The 18,042-nt window shown below is 40.7% G+C and overlaps 1 protein-coding gene across 1 annotated transcript in view; it reads right to left on the minus strand.

Annotated features, from left to right (window-relative positions):
- Positions 1-11,536: 11,536 nt before the first annotated feature.
- Sms (spermine synthase) overlaps positions 11,537-18,042 on the minus strand; it is a 44,779-nt gene continuing 38,273 nt past the window's right edge. Inside the window, exons 10-11 of the mRNA XM_074064330.1 lie at positions 13,348-13,463; positions 11,537-12,066 (exon numbers count right to left, since the gene is read on the minus strand). Of these exons, the coding sequence (XP_073920431.1) occupies positions 12,027-12,066; positions 13,348-13,463 (156 nt within the window). The 3' untranslated portion in view covers positions 11,537-12,026. The remainder of the gene's footprint in view (positions 12,067-13,347; positions 13,464-18,042) is intronic.

Raw genomic sequence — 18,042 nt, forward strand, 5'->3', positions numbered from 1 at the left:
CTAAATTTGATGCCTGTGCACTCAAGCCTGGTTAAACACATTCGTTCCATGAAAAGAGAAAGCTAACCATCTTTTATGGTTCACTTTTTTTCTTCATATGTCAGTGCCTGGTGATTCTTACTATTTGGTTGAATCACCTGCTGAATCCTTTGTATATTACATGTTCTTCCATAGTCAAACCACCAGAACATGCCATCTTTTCGATGAGTTACATTTCATATTATCTCTTTGATCATTTATATTTTTATTTTCTCTTTATTGAGTACCGTGTGCTTGTCAAAGCTCAATAGTACATGGCTCCTACCATCAAAGAACTCACAAAGCTTTTTAAACACAAATCTCTAACCTTAACCAGTTTTAACATACAAATGGAAGATCATCCAACCCTTCCTTAAATGACCCCTTCCTGGACACATCAAGAACATCTAACATCTTTACTATTCCCATTTAATTATCATTTAATACAGCCAGTTGCCTTGGAGATGTGTAGAGAAATTAAAGGAAAAAATGGAGCATTTGGGGGAATGAAAGTAATAGGTTAGTGCCAGGTGCCGGTGGCTCACACCTGTAATCTTAGCTACTCAGGAGGCAGAGATCAGGAAGACTGCAGTTCGAAGCCAGCCCTCCGCAAATAGTTCATGAGACCCTATCTCGAAAAAACCCTTCACAAAAAAAGGCTGGTGGAGTGGCTCAAGTGATAAAAGTACCTGCCTAGCAAGTGTGAGGCCCTGAGTTCAAACCCCAGTGCTGTCCACTCCTCCCCAACTAAAAAAGAAAGTAATAGTTTAGTAACTGTCAAGACATTAGTATTTTCCTGATTCCACTGCCTGATGGAACAACATAGTAGGCAGTTCGACTGCACTGGTATAAATTCGTTTTCTTTAGTTAAATGTTTAAAATCTGATATTGCTGATAAAAAATAAAAGATAACATTTAAGCCCTTACTCTGTGCCAGGAACCAATCTTAACATGGACTGTCTCATTTGATCAGCACAATAATCCAGGAAGTAGAAGAGCAGGATTTCAGATCAATAGTCTGGGTGGATAGCCAAAACCACTTTGTCATTCTGCATTCCACAAATAAAGTCTTTGCTGGAGTTGGTGGTGGTGTCATGGTTGTGACGAGTACATTGTAACATTCCTAAGTATGTATACGAAGCACTACTATTATGTCTGGAAAGTTAGGATGCTTTCTTGAGCCAATCTTAATCTACTACTACAGGTAAGGAGTGGAGAAAAGAAACAAGAAGAAACAATGCTGCCTTGTAACTGTTGACTTCCATGTCAAACAGTGGAACACAACTTAGTCTTGTGCTCCCCAGTTACGAAGGTGCCCAAAGGCACCTTTCTTAAGTTTCCAGAACAATTGTTCCTTCTGGAAAGCCATAAACTTTGGCATCTCTTACCAATGTAGGATGTCTGTGCACTTGACAGTACTATTTTATAGATGAGATGTCTGATAGTGCCCTTTGGTTATTTGCTTCAAAGATCTTAACATCTTTGCTAATAAGAGGTCATCTGTAAATGCTTTGTTTGAAGTGTGATACAGGGCTATAAGATTGAGTCTACACTGTAAAAAAAATTTTTTCTTCCTTCAGCACTAATTTTGAATTGGGAACATAAACACTCTTTGGATTTCAGATGAAATTCAAATAAAAAGTGGAAGACCATGTAATTCTTCACTCCCCTATCACCCATCTCTTTGCCATGACCTCATAAGTAGCAGACTTTCCTTTCTCTTGGCCTTGGACTTAGCCATGAAATGTGGTTTAGCCAATGGGATATTGACAGACATGGCACAGAGGTATGACCAGTATTTACATCATGCACTTACCCTCTCACAAAACTGCCTTTCACCAGGAGAACATATCTCAGGTAGATACTGGTCCAAGGAGGATGACAAACATCTGGAGCAGACCTACCCCAAACTCACAGCTCAGAGCAGAGCCCAACCCACAGATAGGTGAGAGAGAAATCAACACTTGGTGCTAGAAGCTGCTGATATTTCAAGTTTGCTTGTTATGCAGTGTTACTGCAGTAATGGATGATGTATAAACCCTCTTCTATTAGCTATCTATCAGTCAGCACTACAATACTATAGTTAGTATTACAACGCTATAGTGTAATACCCAAGGCAATTCCCTTATGAGAAAATTTTGGCTCAAAATTCTGGAGTTTCTAGTCAAAATTAGGCAACCCCATTGCTTTGGGTCTCTGATGATATATCCTGGCAGGAGTGTATGGTAGGGCAAACCACTTACATCATGAGCCAGGAAGCAGTCATTGAGAGGACCAGTGAGGTCCCACAATCCTTTTGAGGATACACCCCCCATGACCTAAGGACCTCCCTCCTCTCAAAGCACTTCTCAGTAGTGCCAACCTGAGGAGCAACTTTTAACACATGGATTTTTGGAGGATACTCATTCAAAACTTAGCAGTCAATCTAATTATGCTGAAAACCATGTGTATTAGTTTCCTAGGGATGCTATAATAAAGTACCATAAACTGGATGGCTTAAACAACAGAAATTTATTGTTTCACAGTTCCGAAGGCTAGAAATCAGAAATCCAAAATCAAAGTGACGGCAAGGTTGGTTTCTTCTTGGGGCTATGAGGGGAAAAATTGGTTCCATGTGTCTCTCTTAGCTTCTGGTAGCTTCAGGCATTCCTTGGCTTGCAGATGGCACTTCTGCCTGTTTTCACATTGTCTTTCCTCTCTGTGTATCTCTGTGTTCAAATCTCCCCTATTCTCCTATGACTACCCTATCTCCTAATGCTAGTCCCCATCCTGTCTTCTTGAAGGCAAACACTATTATCACTTCCAGCCTTTTCAATGAATTTATATGTATACAATTTTTCCCATAAAAAGAAAAAAAATGTGTTTTAGTTTTCTATATAAACTCCAACTCACACCATGTGGATATCTTTTTGCAACTTGCTTTTGTCATGCAGCAATATGTCCTAAAGATCTATCTGTTCTTTTTAATGGCTACATAGTATTGTATGCTACAGATTACACAGCCATCTCCATGGAAAATAGTTCCTAATTTTTCTCCTATTAAAATCATGCCTACTGAAAAAAAAAATCCTCTTTTTATAAGGACATTAGGCATATCAGATAAGGGTCCACTGTAAGGACTGCAGCTTATCATCAGCAAAGACACTATTTCCAAATAAAGTCACATTCACAGGCACTCAAGGTTAGGACTTCAACATTTTAGGAAACACAATTCAACTCAGAACACCACCCCAGTTGCCTTTTTGGGGATAGGCAAAATAAGACTGGAAGGGCCTGATACCTTTTGGTTAATAGAAAATCAAAGAATTCATCTTCTTACACATGTATAGCGGGGCTAAATAGCATTGGGTTTGCTGTGTCTTCTAAACGTTATGCGTTTTACCCAGCACTTATAATCCATCGCCTCCACTCCCGCACATCCCTTGAACTATACAGCATGGGCGCTTTCTCTACAGCCTTCACTATATTAAGCCTATACTTGCCCTTCATGCTTCTATTTTTAGCAGCTTTCCTAGTGCCCCATAGCTTTGGGTGCTTTATGCTTATTTTTCTTTGCTGCTAAAGAGGCTCCTACATGTTCTTCCCTCAACACATTACCCTGAACCTTGTCTCCTCTGATCCCCTGTGCAGAGGCTATAGCAAAAGTGGTCTGGAAGCGCTGTTCAGAGTTGTTCTAGTACATCACAATGGAATCATGTAACCCCTCTAATCCTTCCCTTTATTAATTCTGTATTTTCAATAAACCTGCAGAATACCCAAGCATGGATTGAAATTTGTTCCAGTTTGTATACTCCTCAGAAATAAGCCATGAAATCAAAGCATTCTCCAGGCATCAGTAAATTGCATGTCCAGTTGAGTAAAGAATAATATTCCTTATCCTGTGTTTAGAACTCTCGGTGAGTGATGTTTGTACACTGAACAGGGTCTCCATGTCCTTTTTGAATCATGCAGACTTGAAAATGTCTGGACCACGCACTGCTTTGCAGTCTTCACTAATGGTCCTCAATGCACCACTTCTGGTTTTTTAATGTTTCAAATGTTTGAGGTATCAATGCCTTTTGGGGTGTACTGGGAGCTTACGCTTGGGTCCCAGATTAATGGTTTATCAAATTGGCTTTTTCAGTGCTGGGTGTTGAACCCAAGACCTCACACATGCTAGGCAAGTGCTCTACCACCGAGCTACATCCCAGCCCTCCTTTTAAATATCCATGAGACCATTTTTAACGCTTGGAAATCAATCAGGAACTCATGCTAGCAATTACTATGGCAACAGCAATTGCTTTGGAGGTCACGTATCAGAGTATGTTGATATCTGAAACATTTAAATTCAGTAGTGGTTCATAACACAGCTTTCTGCATTTTCCTGCAATGTGACCCATCTGATTTTCCACTGGCCAGAACTCAAAGTGTGGTCCTGACTAGTCCCATCAACATTCACTCATTGGACGGTGAGAAATACAGACTGCTGGGCCCTGGCTCAGACCTATCAAATCAGATTCTATTTTAACAAGATCCTCAGGTAATTCTCATACACTTTTAAGTTCGAAGAAATGCTGCCCTGATTTTTCTCTTTCTGTTTTTAGAGGCAGGAAAACTTCCATTGCAACAGAACCTGTCAAAGTCCTTAGCCACTTTCTTCATAAAACTCAATGTCCTTTTAATGGGATCCTATTTGCAAATCTGAAATATTACAAGGTGGGGTTCTTTGCCTTAAATCGTCTTCAGACCCCTTCTTGCTCACCATCCCTCTTTTTTGCCACATACATCAGGGAAAGAAAGAAAACAAAACCCTTTATGTTCAGCAGTGTCTGCAGCAGCTCAGACACTACCAGAAAGAAACAGTAGAGTATTTGAAGCAAGATCTCACCTAGGGCCTTTCGTCTCCATCCAAGTATTAACCAGGCCCAACCCTGCTTAGCTTCCGAGATCAGACGAGATCGGGCACATTCAGGTTGGTAGGGCTGTAGACTGGCCTTTTGTCTCTAAGCTACTGGGACACACAAGAATGTGAGAGTGGCTGTAAGGCCAAGTGCCACACCATCCTCTTACTCTTGCTGGCTCTTCCTTTTTTCTTTCTCCTACAGCAGGCACCACAGGCAGAGCCCTGCTCTTCTGGCTTGTGATCTCCAGGGGGAACCCGTGCAGCAGTTAAAGTCTCAGGCATAAGTTAGCCACTAGGACTCTACAGCCTCCAAAACCTGCCACCTGCCTCTTAACGCTAGATCCTAAAGCAGCAATATGCTTCTTCGGGTGCCACACACAGTTCCCTTGAGCCTTGTTCCTTTTCAATTTTTTTTCTGTGTCCAAAAATCTTGCTAGCATATCCCTCAGGCAAATGAGAAACCAACTCATTAAGAGCATTAAGAACTTGAGTAAACTCAGCGTTAATACAAAACCTGCATTAAAACTACTGTCTGCATTCGATTTTGTCAACTGACAATAGTGTCAATTTCCTCCTCCAATACAGAATCTAGTTTAGGGTGAGGTAGGTGTTGAGTTGTCCTATCTCTTCAGCCTGCTTTACTCAGAAACCTTTTCACAGTCTGTCTTACATAATGCACTGTCTCGTTTGGGGGTCTAAGGTTTCCTCATGGCATTCTTTTCAAGTACTGCACAGAAGTGATACACCCTTCTCAGACTACCACATCTGGAGGGACGGAATGTCTACCTGCCCTTAGGGATGTTGATTTTGGTCAGCTGGTCATAGTTTTGTGCAATTTGTCCATCAAGTTACTTTTCCCCTTGCAGTGTGTGATAGGATGAATGCTCCCCTCCCATGGTGCCCATCTCCTAATCACCAGAACCCTTGATGAATATTACTTTATTCATCAAAAAGGACTTTGCAGGTATGGTAAATGGGGATAGTATCCTCAGTCATCCAGGTGGGGCTCACTATAATCACAGGTGCCCTTACAAGATGGACCAGGAGGAGGCAGCACCTAAAAGCAAAAGAATGCAGAGGAACTCCAGAGAAAAAAAGACAATGGGCTCTTTCCATAGGATTCCAGAAGGAATCCATCCTGCCAACACCTCAATTTTAGCCCTATAAGCCATTTACAATTTTGCCCCCCTCTCGTTTGTGTTATTTTAAGGAACTGCATGTGTAGTACAACTTATACTCTGTGAGACATTTTAAAGCTACATAAATGAGTTCCTTGTCAAAATTTCTCCCTTGATTTAACACCAATGGGTAGTTCTTCACCGACTCAAGTCTTCACTGATTACAAAATGCTAATTTTTCACCTCTGGCACGCCTTTCAATTTAACCCGCACTTTTGTACAGTAAGCATGAGCCTTATCTACTTGTGTATTTGCGTCCATTTATTTCTATATTGTCTACATACACTCAAGACTTCAACGTTTTTTGAATGGCTTGAAATTCATTACTCTGCTTAATTATTTTGGTGCATAAATCCTTCTGTGTTCATCAAGTGGGAGCCAAAGGCCAGACTCAAACTGAAAGCAAGAAGCCAGGATGAGTTGTCTAGCCCTGACCCTGGTCTCTGTGGATTGGCTGGCATTGGCACCTGAGTCAAGGACAGTCTTCCACTCACTGGCCTGGACCCAAGTGGAAGCCTGGTGCAGGAGCTCTGTCTGCCAAACACAGGTAGGGAATGGAGACACTCAAGGGTGAGGTCAGGGGACAGCAAACAGGTAAGAAAAAATAGTCACAGAAGCGGGCTGCCTGTAGATCTGGAACACTTCCAGTTTTCCAGTGTATGGCTGCATACCTTCCGAGTTTTTGCTCCTCCTCTTCAGCCAATGAAGGCACCAAGGAGCCTGGGAAGCGAGGCCTGGGCTTGGAAAACTCCCTTCACCAACATAGTGCTTTTACCAGTACCCGGACTGTGTCCTCACTTCAGTGCAGGCTACACTGCTCTCTTTACAGCAGACTGCTTTTCTTCTCAAACAAGCCCAACCTCAATGTCTTCTCCATGTTCTACTTGGAAAATGCTGTTCTAAGAATCCCCCTTTACAGTGTACTTCCATCTCCCAAGGTCAGAAATATTTTCTAAGTGCCTACTCCATGCATGCATATTGGACAGAAGTGAGCAAGAGGGCCCCAGGGGCTGCCTCTACGGCATGCATTCTAGCCAATGCCATCTGGAGTACCTGCCCCGAACTACCTGCTTCTTCCCCTGCCTCCACCACACTTCAGTGAAAACCTTTCAGTTTAAGTGGCAGAGTCAGAACCCCATCAAGACACACTGTCTCTACAGCTATAAAACACAACAGGCATGGACTCTGGGTATGGGATGAAGGTTATTACTAAGACTGTAGGGAAAACTGGAAACACTGAGTGTGAAGGGACCAGGCAATGAGAAAGCCACGCTGACAGCTCTCTTTAGCCTTGGGAGGATGGACAGATGGAGAATTTCAAGTAACAAATTTAACTCAGACAAAAACAGAAAGTAGGAGGCCAAGGTAGAATATTTAGGAAGTAGAGGCTATGAAAGGAAGTACAGAACTTGTGTGTGCAGTCAGAATCGCTTAACATGAACCTAAACTACCACCATAATCATTGACCAATATGGAAAAGTTTTTTAAGCACAAAAATTTTTTAAAAGAGGATTTCCAGGGCTGGGCATGGTTGTACACACCTGTAATTCTAACAATGTGGGAGGTAGGAGCAGGAGGATCATGATCTGAAGCTGGTCCTAAGCAAACAGCACAAGTGCAAGAACCTGTATGAAAAATAAATGACAGCAAAAAGGGCAGGGGGTGTGGTTCAAGTGGTAGAATACTTGTCTACCAAGCATGAGGCCCTGAGTTCAAACCCCAGTACTACCAAAAAAGAAAAAAGGATTTCCTAATAGGTGAAACTAAGAATGATTTCTAATGAGATTAACTTTAGGGTCAAGGCCAAAGTCTACAGAGATCTGCCCTTACAAGTTTTTACTTTGTTGGACTTTCCATCTCCAGGAAATAAGGTAGAACAACCAACCCTCCAATCCTCCCCATCTGGAAACTGGGAGTCTTCCATCAACAGGCCTCCTTACCCAGAAGGGCCCCTGATCCACTTATTCTGTCACATTCCTGTGCAAAGTTGCAGAGAGAGACACATTCTCTAAAGCTTCATTATGAAGGAATTGCTCACTGAAATGATCACATGTTGGTTGTTACATGGGAAAACTGTCTATATTAATGAGCCAGTCTGGGCATCCCTGGGACCCCCAGATTCGAGAGATAAGTATATCTGTCCAGTCACATTATATCAGCTGATTTCCCAGGGAACTCACATCCAAGAGTATTCAAAAAGCTTTCCAAAAGCACCGAGCTATTTCATGCTCATGTTCTACTTCTCATTTTTTAAATAATGAGTAAAGCAGAAATCAGTGGAATGGCTGCACCAGGTAATTGAGGTTTTAAGTGGTTCTGGCTGAGAAGAACTGGCCTGTCAGAGTTGATTTGAGGTTCTGACAGAGGGGTAAAAGAACCCACCTTCCTTTCCCATCACCCAAATCCAATAAAACAGTGGAAGTATGAAGGTCAGGAGGGGTTCTTAGCCTGGAGTCTGAACTGAATTCTGTGCAGTCATAAACTTGGATAGTAAAACAGCTGCATCTTTCCCTTCGCTAATCTCTAGCATTTCCCTTAAGCGCCAACATAGGTGACAAATCATGTTAGTATTAGCAATTCCAATAACTTTGTCAACAAGAGAAATCAGACACCTTATCACATTTCAGTTGCTATGGATCTTATAAATATTTATGCTTATCACTCCTTCAAAATTATGGTATTTGATCTACCACTTGATCCAGCTATGAAATAAGTTAATAAAGCAGCACAATATTAAACCATAAATTTTTGAAAACTTATATAACTTGATTCCTTGTAATCATATCTTCTTGACATATTTAAAAATATGTTTCTGAGAAGGGGCTTGCAGGTCTCATCAGGCACCTCCCAAAAGCGTCCAGAGTTCACAAAAGGTTAAGAAGCCCTGATGGACCTTTCACATTGGAAACTGAGAATGCTGGAACCTAGCTTTTTCTTAACTGTGGCCACAGGACCCTCAGGCCCATCTCACAGAGGGGCTGCTGGCCTACTCAGTGATATTAGCATCTCATTCACAAAGCTACTGTAAGACTGAGCAATATTACAGAAATTAATGTGGTTTATTAACCCAAAGCACAGCAATGTTAGAGATTATTTGGTACAAAGAGACACAGCAACAGGGTTATCAAAGGAGGTCAGGTGTTTCAAGGTCATGTAGCAGCTCAGATCTAATAATTAGGTATCAAATAATGCTGTCCAAGTGGCCTCAGGAACAGTGCAAACTCAAAATGCTGTTCCAAGAGGATATGATAAGGACCTTGTGTCCCAAAAAATCAGCACACTGCTTCTTCCTTGCTAGAACAAGTGTCATCATAAGAAAAAAGTTTGGGGAGATAAAGGAGAATGGTAGAGGGGGTGAATTCAGGTATTACTGGTATATTGTAAGAACTTTTGTAAATGCCACATGTACCCCCAGCACAACAATAAAAAAATTTTAAAAATTTAAAAAAGGGTCAACTGAAGTAAAGTGCTTAGAAAACAAAGCACTGGTTGATGGGCCACACTTGAGAACTGGCTGTAAGGGCCTCAAATACAGACCAATGACGTAGGATACAAAACCCTCACACACAATCAATCCCCTGTCCTCTCCCAGGAGTCACAAGAACAGAATGAAACAGATAAATTTACTGACAGACAGATGGTAGAGAGAAATGCAAACTCTTGTGTCAGCAATAGTTAATGCAAACAAGGACATGACTATTCAAACTGCACAGGAAGGAATAGCACATCTTTATTTTGACATCAGCAGTGTTATAGCCTATTAAAAACACTGCCAACCCAGCCTTCCTCCAGCCCAACTGGATCACCATTAATCAGGTTTTATAAATATTCAATCATATTTCCAAGAGAAAGTAGCATGTCATTTTTAATAAATCAATCCTTGAGATCTGCTGATGTGTTGAATAGAATTTAAGCTACAGTTATATTTGTTTTGTCATTCATTAAAAAGCAGCTATGGGACACTATAATAAAGTTGACTTTAACACAATATAACACTATAGCCATTAAAGTAAAATAACAGTACTAGCTGTTAACATTTCTTTAAAAGGCAGCAAAAGGAAAGGTGGTTTTTCATTGTCAGAGTTCAGTTTGCATGCTTTCATTTTAAAACAGTAACAAAGATGTTCAAAACAATCAGGTATCAACCTTTCTCCAATACAAAAAAAATGAGTCAGGTTAGAATTCACTATTATCAACCAAAATAAAATTTTCTATCTTTCCATTCCTCTCTTCCCCTCATAATACTTCACTTTCTCCCAAATGTATCTTCTGTGGCCTGGCATGACCTGATAAACTTTACGTCTACCTCCCAGTTCTTAGTAGGACCTGCATCACCAGACTTATGGGGTAGATCTGTTGCCTTGTCCTGAAGTCGGTCTTCAAATACAAGGTCATGTCTACACATTAATAACACCATATACAAACAGCATATACATTTGGTTTCTTATCTAAAATGGAAAATATCAATTCTATGGGCCACAAACAGTATTGTAATAGTAGCAGTACAATCATTTTAAATTCTACATAGCATACAGAGCCTTTGCAAAGCATTACAGAAGAACTTGAAAGGATGGGGTGGCCACTAGTGATGCTGTTTTTAACCTATACATTCACAAAAAAAGTTTTAAGTTTATCTAGTTCTAATGTGATTCTCTTTACTTTTTATTCTACCTTATTGTTTCTTCTGTGCAAACCCAATTAAAAAGAAAAACAAGTATGCCTACAATCATATTTAAAGACCATTTGTTGTATATTCTACCATTTGTTCCTACCTTGGGATGAAGAATGTTCCATGCTGACCCTAATTCTATCTCATGAAATATTTCGTTTTAAATGTTTTGCTTATTGCCATTTCACCATGAACTGATTCCACTAATAAAATATAAACTTCTTATAGAAACAACAGGATAACCCAGGGATGTCTAACAATCAAAGGCAACATAAGCCCACCTTTGATATGCACTGTTACCCACCATACAATACAATACCAAGTTCATGCATGCAACAAAAAGAACAACTTCTCAAGTTGTTCTTTTTCTTCGCCAGGCCTCTCCAAAAATGCTATTGTGTATCTGCACATCCTACAGTCTTCTCAAAGTTTCATAGCAGCTATCCAAAAAGATCTTTATTTCCACATCTAATAGACTGGTAAGAGTGGGAACAAAAATAAGGTTTTGGCTTTCAACTTTATAGTCAAGCAAAATCTTTTGCTATCCTCAGGTCAACTTTATAATGCAGAAGTGGTGAAAGTAATAGGCTGTGTATCATTTACCACAGTGGTAAATGAAGTCATTACTACTGATCAAAAAAGGCCCAGAGGCCTTCCTATTATAAAGAGATAAATAGCATGGAGTACTATAACAGAACTAAAAATAGTTCAGGATATACCTTTGTTTTAGGCCATCAGAGGTTAGAAATAAGAACTAGGCTGAAATAAAACAACAGAACACATAAAATGTTTCTTTTGTAATTTTAATTGAAGCATTGCTATTCATTTTTTAACTCTTATAAGCACCAAATTTGAATAACTAAGTCAATTTTGTGGGAAAGAAACACCATCAAGAACTTCCCTCCAGAATAAAACAATGATGTTCATTCCTCCAAACGTCCAAATTGAAGGTCTATCAAAACCAAAGCAAAACTAAACAACAACAAAAATAAAGCCACGTAGAAACAAAAAGTAACAAAAATCACATTCTAGGGGGTCAGTGCATTTCGTAGTTTTTGCTGTGCTATCTAATTGTCTTCCAGCTGACTTTCTAAAAATTAACGCCCTAGAGCTCAAAATATACATTTTCCATCGTTTTTTTTTAAATTAAAAATAATTATTAAAAAGAGAAAACTTGAAGGAATTCACAATCAATTGCCTGACTCATTTTGATGTCATATACGGCATATGGAGGTCAGGAAAGCTATTTGCAGCACGCATGATTAGGGGATGTTCATCTTCAAGGTTTAGCTTTCTTCCAAACAGTGTAAAATACCCACCTGGACAGGAAGTCAAGGAATGAAGCAGGTCACACAAGGAAGAACAGGCATCACCTAAGAGCTGCATGTTGGCCTACAAACTGGAAAATGGAGGGAAAGCTTCACCCCTTAGTGCACTGAGGTAATGGGTATGAGGGCCTTTGAACAAGGCCACTTTGCAGCCTGGGATGCCCACCACCTGGGATTTGTGAAGCAGGGACTGAATGGGGATTCTCTTGATCTAACACTACTACTTCCAATGTCAGGAAAGGGAAGAGGGGGCGGGGAGAAGAGGAGGAGGGAATAAGGAAGGGAGAAATGAGGGTGGGAGAGAAAAAAGAGTGAAAAGGTACAAAGAGAGAAGGAGAAGAGGCAAGCCAAGTATCCCCCTTCTCCTCAGTGGACTTAGGGAGTTCTTTTTGCCTCTTGCCAGGCATCTGGCCCCCAGCAGCCAGCCTGCCTAAGCAAGCAGAACCCAGTTTCCCTGCAGGACAGCAGCAGGCCCAGATCTCCCTTGACAGTAATGAAAACTGCTGTCACAGCAACATGGACTTGGCTACTGCAGACAAGGAAGCTGTTAACTGCAGATTACAGTCTGTCCGCCTTTCAGAAGAAAGGAGTTACAAATATCCAACAATATTGTTCTCCTTTCAGTTCATCTCTGTGTTCTTTTTTCTCTGACTTTTACGAAGTAGACTAATGGGGAATACCACTGTTAACTTTGCAGTCCCCAGCATTATTTTAGTCCTTGATTTCTAGTGAAAATCAGAATCAATAAAGTGTAGAAACCACCATTAAAGTTGGATACTTTTGATGATTCAAATGAGTGTCTCTGGAACTTTAACCTGCCAAAGGCTGGGTAGCATTTTAGCCTAGGGCTTCTTCAGAGCTTCATGTGCATGTAAGTCCCCTGGAGAACTGGTGAAATAGGTCACTGGGTCCCACCTCCAATGTCTGATAGGGCAGCAAGTGAGGGTGGGGCTTGAGAATTTGCATAATCTAGTTCCCAGGTAATGTGGCTGGCCTGCGACTGCCTATGAGAATCCCTGCTTTGGACCAGTGCTACAGCTTATTAAAAGCACCTGGGAAGCTATGGCAAGCCACACCCCAGACTCTCTGAGAGTGGGACCCAGAAATCATAATTTTAAAGCTCCCAGGAGGAGTCCCAGTCAAGGTTGATAACCAGGGTTTTACATACTACAGAGCTAATTCTGTTCATTATTAGGATTTAAAAAGTTAAACTGGCTTAGGATTTACTTAGGTGCTATGATGTGGCAACACAATGTCATGGTCAAAGGATACAATTCCAAGTATGAAGGAACACAGACGATCTCCTTCGAGAACTCCACAGGACAATACAGGCGCCCAAGCTGTTCTTCATAGAGCGACAGGGCTTCTGTCAAATTGACACAGTTTCCCTAAATCACAGAGAGAAAAGCAAACAATGGGATTCTTGGGTCTTACTCATTTGAAGGTGTCTAGTAAAGGAGAACGATTCTAGCCTGAGATAAGAGTTCATCTTTAAAAATGAGATAAAGCCTCTGTACTTTCACAAATTGCATTGAATTCTATTTATAGACTCATTAGTTCATTCTTCTTCTACCTCATTTACCAAGCTATTTCAAATTATTAGAGTGTGAAGCAATAGAAAGCAGTGAGACCAATTTCTCATTAGTGACACAGCTCATTGTATCTACACCATTCAATTTAGCCAAGATTCATACACATAACCCATTCAAAATAAATTTTTTTCAATAATGGGCACCATTGTGTTAAAAATGAAGTATCAAAATGATAAAGTTATTGATTTCCACAGTGGTTTAAAACTCCAGCCCTCCAAAGAGTCGAAAGTGCTGGCATGGAACACTATTCACAACTTACCTTCCGCTTTCCCCCAAAGCCCAGACAACAAAAGCTAGTTCTGCATGCAGATGCTAAGGATATAGCCCAGCTGTAGTCTTTATCAAAAACTTTCTCCTAACTTCATTCTCATAACTTTTTTCGCTTTTTGGTCACCACTTTTTCAGTCTCCCCAGCAGTTGGGGTGGTCAATCAATGAGATATAGTGGAAGTCAGCTGGGAAAGCTTTTGATTCTGAACAATCAAGGATAGTGACCTGCCCTTTCAGCTCTCCTCTACACTATAACCTAGATGTGACATTTGGAGCTATAGCAGCCATCTTGTGACCATGAGGAAATAAAGGTGATGAGAATTACAGGTACCAAAACATAGTATCACTAAATGGATCCAGTCCGTACCTAGCTCTAGTAGAGTGTTTCTCAATTTTTAAGGTGCATATGAGTCACAGGGGATCTTGTTAAAATGCATATTCTGACTCAGTTGTCTGGAGTACGGTTTATCATCATTTTAGCACAATCTTTCCCCAGGTGCTTTTCATTTTGGATTTAGAAAACAAGATGGTTATTTAATGCCAACTATTTCTTTTTAGCTACTGATGTTAACATTCAGAAGAATATTGAATCTATGTGTTGATTCTACTTTTTCTTCTGAAGAATTTTATTAATCTCCTTCCTCAAAACAGTCAAGAAACAATGTTGCGTGAAAATTACTTACAAACCAAGGCAGCCTATGACGTCAGAACTTCTGAGAATGGCATTTCAAAACTAAGCCAGTCAGCCATGGACAAGAGGTTAGAACTATTCTGAGAGCTGGCCTTGGTGGCTTCAACTTAGCACATTTGCTCAGCATGACGTCATTATTCACTGCCAGCCTGTTTAATAACCCATCATCTAGGGTCCTGCAGTGGGATTTGGCCAAAGTGCCCTTTGCCAGTATATAATTTGGTTTCAACATCAGGTTCATCATGAGAGCATATAAACACGACACATATAATTTACGATTCATAAATAGAAAACACTGTCCAGTTGTTTTTAGTACATATCACCACTGGGGAAGCTACATACAATGGAAATGCCACCAAGGTACACAGCTAAATGGTTTTCTGCCATCTTAAAACTGACACCCTGCTCTTTCTTTATAAAGGGTATATGGGAGGGCCAGATCTCCTTTACAAAGAATGTGGTAAGGAAATGGAAAGGTTTCAATTTGCTCTTTCCCAACATTGTCAAGAAGGCAGTTTTTAAAAAGAAAATAGAAGTTCCACAAATAGAGACCTACCCAAAAAAGTAACAGGAGACATTTCACTTTCCTATCTACTTAAACATTTTTTTCTTTCTTTTTAAGAAAGAGACATAGAAGATACAGAATAAATTCTAGTAGCAAAGAGTTAATCATCCATTAAAGATGAGAGGAAGAGGTGGGACAATTCAGGAGCTTCAGTTCTAGAAAGTTCTCCTTGCCCCATGTTAGATGTAGGTGGGTGACACTTGCTTTTTTACTTTATAGATTCCTGTAGTATTTGCATCTTTTAAATTTAAGTTAGGAGCTGGTGGAGGGCTCAAGCAGTAAGAGCATCTGCCTAGCAAGAATGAAGCCCTGAGTTCAAACCCCAGTGCCACCAAAAGAATAAATTTAGTTGACCTATTACTTCTGTAATGTAAAACAAACAGGTAGAATACATTCGTAATGGTACCTTTTTAAAATCAGGTTTCAAAGTAAGCAAAACTAAATACAGGCAATCATACCTATGTGAACCATCTATAAAGAAAAGGCAGGACTTTTAACAAATTGACAGTCAGGCTGGGCTACTTCCAGAAAGCCGCAAGGATTAGGGAGGAGCACAGTGGTCACGTTTTCTACCATTTGCATTGCAACTCACATTGTGTACTCATTTTTACGCATCAAACAGTCTACCAATTTTTAAACAGGGAGTGGAGAGGAGAAGAGTGTTCTAGCTCAAGGACCTATTCCCAGTTTCCATGCAACCAGCCCACCTGAGCTAGCTGCATTCCCATGATATCCACAACTCATTCCCCAGCAGCATCAGGGCACATTAACAGGGCACTTTCAAGAAAAGGCAGGTTGTCAAGGCCTGGGTCATTAGAATTTAGGAACGGGCTGTGGTAGTATTCTAAGTAAGCATTTCTACTAACCACCCACACTAAAATACCAGTGCCCCATAGGAGGCAGTGGACAGGCAAATAAATATTGAGGAAATAAAAACAGTCATACATTCCAATGCCACCTGTTGTCTATTATGAACTAACTGGTTCACAGACGATCCATATTTTTTGACTTATTTTTCTTTTTGAGATGGGTTCTCTCTGTTCCCCATGCTACATTCAAACTTAGGACCCCCCTGCCTTAGCATCCAAATACTGGGATTACAGGCAGGAACCACCATTCCTGTTTAGTTTCAGTCTCTTTTTGCTTAAAGATTCAAGAGCACCATATCCTTCCTTGACTCAACCTGTATGAGAGTTCCTGTTTAGAAAACATGAAAGAAAAAAAATGCTGTATGTAGCCAGGTGCCAGATTAATCCTAGCTACTTGGAAGACTGAGATTAGAAGGATCGAGGTTCAAGGCTAGCCTGGGGGGAAAAAAAGAAAAAAGAAAGTTTGTGGGATCTCATCTCAACCAATAGCTGGGCACAGTGGTGCACACCTATCATCCCAAGCCACACCCAAGGCAAAAGAGTTTGCAAGACCCCATCTCAAGATAAGAAAGCTGGACATGGTGGCATGAGCCTGTCATCCCAGCAATGGTGGGATGTGTAAAATAGGAGGCCAGCCTGGACAAAAAGCAAGATGCTATCTCCAAAATAACCAGAGCAAAATGGGCTGGAAGCATGGCGCAAGTGGTAGAGCACCTGCCTAGCCAACTGCAGAGCTCTGGGTTCAAATCCTAGTCCCACCAAAAAAAAATGCCATAGGGATATTCTGCTTAAGGAATACCCAATTGCCAATAAGCCCAACTCACTGAATCTTCATTGCTTTTATAGTAAGAAGTCTTGTTTGAGAAACTTTCCCCATAAATATACTGTAAAGCAGAAGCCAGCAAACTTCCTCTGTAAAGGGCCAGACAGAATACTTAGATTATGTAGACCATACTGCCTCCCTCACCATATTCTGTACTGCCGATGCAACAGGAGAGCAGTCACAGACACTATGTGCCAAGGAAATTACAAAACAGCACAAGGCCACATTTGTACCACAGTTTGCAGACCCCTGATTTCAACAAAATTAGTCTAGAATATGTTTAAAAAAATCATTTCTAAATATCAGAGGAGAAAATATCCATGCACAGACAGTTGTTTGCTCCTCAAAGCTTTGCAACACTCTCACCAAGTTCAAAGTCCAGGATGAATCACCACATGCCTGCAGGTCTGCTGGCAGTGGGAGGAGGAGGAAAACAGGACAGGCTGGAGCCTGAATCTGCAGTTGCTAAGTTATGTTCAGCATTATTCATCTCAGATACCACAAAATGTCCAGGGTAGCAAGGGTCTGTTGCCAAGTGCCCCTTTGGGAGAATAAAGTTAACACCTGTACATGTTGACATTTAAATATCTAATGCTTAATTTTTTTTAAAGGAATTGATCAATGGGTGCTATGCTACAGTCAGATTGCAGCAAGAAGTTCTGGTGCTACTCCACAGTAGGCTTACTATGAAGAGGAAGATAGCCTTGAAACAGGGTTGTAAAACATGGTAAACTGTCAATTAAAAGCTGTAACCTCGGACAGAGCTGTAAGGAGTTGCCCATTAGAGCCATGCAAAAGTTTGGGACCAAGATGAAAGGCACCATGCAGAGATAAGCACCCATTCCTGCCTTCCTTTGTCTCCACTTGTAAATAAACTTTCCAAAGCAGACCTCCCCCCACTGCTCTTATCTAAACCTCAGGTCTCTAACCCACTACTAGCCCTACTTTATGGGAGAGCACATTCCTTGTAACCTGATACCCTGCACTGCCTTTTAAATATCCTGTGAATCCTTTGTTCGGGGCTCAGACACTGGTACAAGTCTGGGCCCGCTAGCGTAAAAATTAAAATCTGAGTTCTCCACTCCTCCGAGTGTTGCTTGGTTTCTCCTCTGACTATATTGCCACAACAACTACATATAACAGTTATGTACACATTTC

This window comes from Castor canadensis, chromosome X (assembly GCF_047511655.1).
Source record: "Castor canadensis chromosome X, mCasCan1.hap1v2, whole genome shotgun sequence".
Taxonomy (NCBI): domain Eukaryota; kingdom Metazoa; phylum Chordata; class Mammalia; order Rodentia; family Castoridae; genus Castor; species Castor canadensis.